At 38.6% G+C, this 4,966-nt stretch overlaps 1 protein-coding gene across 2 annotated transcripts in view; it reads right to left on the reverse strand.

The window, feature by feature from the left end:
* Window positions 1–2,173: 2,173 nt before the first annotated feature.
* LOC149047629 (uncharacterized) overlaps window positions 2,174–4,966 on the reverse strand; it is a 12,741-nt gene continuing 9,948 nt past the window's right edge. For both annotated transcript variants that reach the window (XM_089203992.1, XM_089203993.1), the window contains exons 2-6: window positions 4,502–4,613; window positions 4,146–4,238; window positions 3,672–3,794; window positions 3,137–3,195; window positions 2,174–2,899 (exon numbers count right to left, since the gene is read on the reverse strand). In XM_089203992.1, the coding sequence (XP_089060118.1) occupies window positions 2,816–2,899; window positions 3,137–3,195; window positions 3,672–3,794; window positions 4,146–4,238; window positions 4,502–4,613 (471 nt within the window). In that variant the 3' untranslated portion in view covers window positions 2,174–2,815. The remainder of the gene's footprint in view (window positions 2,900–3,136; window positions 3,196–3,671; window positions 3,795–4,145; window positions 4,239–4,501; window positions 4,614–4,966) is intronic.

Genomic DNA, 4,966 nt, shown 5'->3' on the forward strand with positions numbered 1-4,966 from the left:
CTAATCTGAGTTTTATAGCAAAACCCGAGCGATCCTGAATTAACAAATAGAGAAGCCTTGACTGTGCTCTGTTCTGTTGTAAGGCACGCAGGAAGCGGTTCCGAGCACGAAAGAATTGTAGGGAGAAACACTCGACTACGTCTCGTGTTTCTCCCCACTTCTTGAGTGCAGGGTTTCTCATTCTGTTGACCTAATTTGAACAAAACATTGTTCCCAGAGGAGAAAGCACGCTGGCGCAAGATTATTAAAGGCTTCAGTTCTTCCGATGATCCACGGAGGGTCATTCCTGTGGATCTTCACTCGTTTCTCTGGCATGAGAATGTTGTAAACAGTCATAATTGCAGAACACAGAAACTTGCATTTCTCGTCGCTCGACGTTTCTGATTCAATCAGGTGCCAATCGATTTCGGATGGGTACCGACCAAGTTCCATTTTATGTGATGGGCGGATTTCTCTTTTAATGGCTATTTTCCTGCATGGGGTATTAGTGGATACGCTAGTTTTCGGCTGAACTGCAACAGCATTATGTTCAGATAGGCCAAAGGGTGGTAAGTGCGGCTGGTTTTAAATCATAGAAATTATGCATGTTGATGAGCACTAGATCCAGATTGTTAACACCGCGTGTTGGTTGGTGGACAAGTTGTTTTTTAGGCGGAAATCTCGACAAAGATGTTTAGTGTCCAGTTGGTTAAAGTTGCCGGCGATAATAATACCGCAACCAGGAAATAAACCTTCAGCACGCGTGATGACATCGGACAAGTACACCAAGATTTCAGTGTCGTTAGAACTAGGTGGGTGGTAAATACATGACGACGCAGTTAATCCCTCTTGGTAATCTTGGGGGTCTAATGTAGGATCATAAGACTTTGATGGCGGGATCTTCAAGCTCATGTAGTCTTTTGGTGATGATAGATTCTTTTATATACATGCAAACTCCTCCATGTGTACCTGTATCATTAGAAGAGTGTATCGTGATCATCAATAAAAATAATCATTGTAATTTGATTTTTCAAAATTGTAAAACAGTGACCGAAACAGCGTATTGGTCACGGTGTTTTTGCTTCAGTTAAATCTCTAGCTTCCCGAGGAAAAATGCGTTTATTTTTTCAAAGCCTCTCATCGTCTTCGCTTTTGGTTGGACGAGGTTCAGTTCCGCATAGAATTTTCTCTTTGTCTCACGCTCGCGTTAAAACGAATAGCCTCTCCCCTTATACTACAACCGGGATAGAAATTTACCAAATCATCTTTCTAATTCTGTCAACTTTGTATGTTTGTTCCACGAATAGTCATCCGTCCCTTTTGAGATCCTATTGTGTCATGCCTCTAACTTGTTTCTAACAGCGGTAGATGTTCTTGATGCCTCACTCGGGATACGGTTTCATGTCAGAATTGGACGGCGAGTTGTTTTTTAGTGGAAGGGAAGACCATATTTGCAATTATCACTCAAACTTATGAAACTCTCTTGCTGGCGGTAAGGTGTTTGAAGTAAAAACAATGAAATAAGAAATAGAAGAAAGCTTCCAAAATCAAAACAAAAGAATATTGCAATAAAGTATTTCTTCGGATAATACATCACTTGTTAATGATCAACTTTTTTCTTTTCTCAACTCAAGTAATAACTGTTTCGAAAAAAATAACAGACATTCCACCATATTTCAAGATAATCAATCCATATAGAGCCCGAGTGTTTGCTGTTCTTTAGATTTCAATCAGGTGACCCGACTGCGCTGTCTCTTAAGCTGTTTTTTCGTTACATCCTCATTTCATTTTCAGCCTACTATACTTAACACCAGATAAGTGAGCTTTCGGATGCGGAACTTAGCCTAAACGTTATGTGCGATCCACAGGACACTCACTTATCAATGTGCGGGTCCACAGGACACTCACCTATCATAATCTTCTTGTAATATGCTTCTAATTCGTTTTTACGTTGGGGAATGTATCACTCAATCACGAGACACGATCAGTAGTCCTAAAAGCCAGTCCCTTCTGGAAAATGTACTGTTCGTTTACAAAGGAAAAAACCAGGGTATGTTAATTGCCCATTTAATGCTTTGCTCGAGACGCCTTCTACATAGGCATATGTTTGGTTTAAAGCATACTACATCGCAAGACTTCAACATCATATACCCTGTCAGGTGAGGCGGTTTATACCTAAGCAGTGACTACTGACTCTTACTCGCACAAACACTTTATTTCAGCAAAATACAAAAGTTACACATCAATTTCTACTTGTATACGCATATTAGTTATAGATATCCCCTTGAAAACGCAAGCCACAGGCTATAAAACCTTCCGCTTCACCATCATATTTAAAAGATATCACTGATGGGCCTTAGTTTTCCACGCATAACAGCTAACAAAATTTGAAATATAGCTTCAACTAAAAAAAAATAGAAAACACGCATAAATGCATTGACCTAAGAGAGTCATAATGCGTAGAAAAAATGGTAAGAGAAGAGGCCTCACTGAAAATTCCTTTTTTCCAGAAAATGTAAACAAAAAAGTACACTGCTATACAACCATTCAAATCGATTCCTTAACAACGCATTTGACAAAAGGCAACAGAAGGATTAAAAAGAAAACAAAAACAAAGAACAGTTGAACGACAAAGTTTCTAGAACTACGTTTACAACAACAGATGCGTTGCGTCTTAAACTTGGCGTTACGATTGTACCTCTTCTAAATATATCCACACGAAATCTACACAAGATTAAAACTGAATGTCGACGTTGAAAACATATATATATATTGAAAAGAAGTAAAGTTCAGTAAAAAGCGGATGCCTTGGTCCATTGAGTCAGCAGTGATTGGCTCATGACACGACCATTACCAACTGGAGGCAGAGAGCGGAGAACTGTTCCTGATTGAACAGTATCAGCGTGGCTTCAAATTTCCCCTATTTCAAAAAGAGGCAATTAATTGATTGCTGATATATCAAATTATAAAAACAAACAAACAGCAGAACGAGAGAAATGTGGTGGATGCATGGTTTAGACTCTCATAATTTCACGATAAGCGCATCATGGGTTAGCCATCGAGATGCCAGTACAGTATGTGTTAAAAACATTAAATAAATAGAATGTTTCTCCTCTCTGGAGCCAATATATATGGAAAAAACTATTAAGTACTATACCTTAAAGATGGGGGAAACATTGTATATGTGAATGCCTGTTTTGGTCAAGGTGTAGGTCTCTAGGAGGAAATAAGAGGTGAGACAGTTATGTCGCGCATAAACGCATTCCTTCGTTTTGGCTAGTAAAATACGTAAGAAAAGTAACCAACTAAAAGTGCAGATAAAAAGAGAAATTTCGCCAGATACTTTCTCTTGTTTATAAAATGGACAAGTTTTATTTTCTTCATCTTTGCTTATCTTTGTGAGATTTAACATTTGATAAGTTTCGTACTTATAACAACTGTAATGCAAAATACATAATATGAAGAACTTCTCTGTAATAAGTTCTGCTGTTTACCAAAGCTGAAAACCTCGAGGGAGTAACTGAGTGTCTCGGAGAATAAAAGGATATTTTTCTCCTGAATCGTGTGACGAAAAATATCAGAAAATATTTTATGCAGAATAGGTGTAAATTACTCCTTCAATACCTTTTGAATTTCGCTAATAATGTGGCAGGAAATTGTATCTTGATTAAGTATTCCTGATGAATACTCACCATCTGCTGAGAAATAGCAGTGGTATGGCACGTGATTGCAATTCACCTCCTTACTCCGTTCGATGATAGTTTTTCCATCTTTCGTGACGTTGGCAAAGAGAGACAAAGAGAAAATGTCTCTCGCTGTAAGGAGATATATAGAAAAGATTTTATGAGAAACTATTTGAAATTGTTCGTGTTTAAGACAAACCTAAAACAGAGAAGATTAATAAGCGATGGGATCACGCTATAAAGGAGTGTCAATTATCTTGACTACCTCCTTGGTCTAGCCAAAGAGAATTTTATCCTCTCATGTCCATCCACATTACAATAAAACGACTCCGTTCTGATTGCCTTCTCTCCACTAAAACATTTGAAGTTAGGTTTGACCACCGACATTGAAACGTTTTTCCCGCCAAACTGGAATGTCTGACAACTCTTCTCCAACTCGGGTTGATTAAATGAGCTCTTTTAAAAAGTAACACAACGACTTACCTGGGGTGAACGTAAGCGTGACATTGACGGAATCAGCAGCTGTTATCACCGGCCATGGAGAAACTTTGAACTTAAAGGTTTTATCCGGAGGACCTGGAATACAACGATGGCATTCAATGCACGCCATCCTGGTCTATCTACCGCTCTACGCCCATAAAGACAACAATCCCCTGGCCCCTGTATTATTCAAACAGCACCCAGTTTCTCTCTAGATTTATCCTGGACTTCAGAGGTACAAAAAAAGTTGACATCCTAGATTATTTCCTTGCAATTGATAATGATTTACATAAGAAAAAATAGGAATACCCTCAAAAAAAGTAACTAATAATCCATTAAGTAAGGGAGAAATGTTTTACCGCAATATTTCAAACTTTTTACTTCCACTTGTAAGCCAGCGGACAGCATCACGCAGCAAAAGAGGAAGATCCCAGCTTGATAATGAACGTTTGTGGCTGTTATTCCCAGACTCTGTTGAGTAAGAAGATCAAACGTTTGAATAAATCATGAAGACTTGAAAATATGCTCACCGAAAACACTCTCGGATGTCATGCAAAGCTCGCCGAAGAGAACTCTGATGAGAGAGCGCTGCGCGACGCCATATGACGGCTTCAAAGGAGATCAGGGGCGAAAACTAACGCAGTGGTCTCAACAACTACTTCTTTACTGCAGGCGCCTTTGAGTAAAAAAAAAACAGATTTGTGCTTGCAAGTGTTAGATTGTACTCGTTATAGGTATTGAAGATTTTTATTTAAAAAATGCATATGGGGCATTAATCAAAGAATGGTGAATTTTTACCAAAGATAATGGGAAAGTGGTGATTG

The sequence above is a fragment of the Pocillopora damicornis genome, chromosome 4 (assembly GCF_964200805.1).
Source record: "Pocillopora damicornis chromosome 4, jaPocDami1.2, whole genome shotgun sequence".
NCBI lineage: Eukaryota > Metazoa > Cnidaria > Anthozoa > Scleractinia > Pocilloporidae > Pocillopora > Pocillopora damicornis.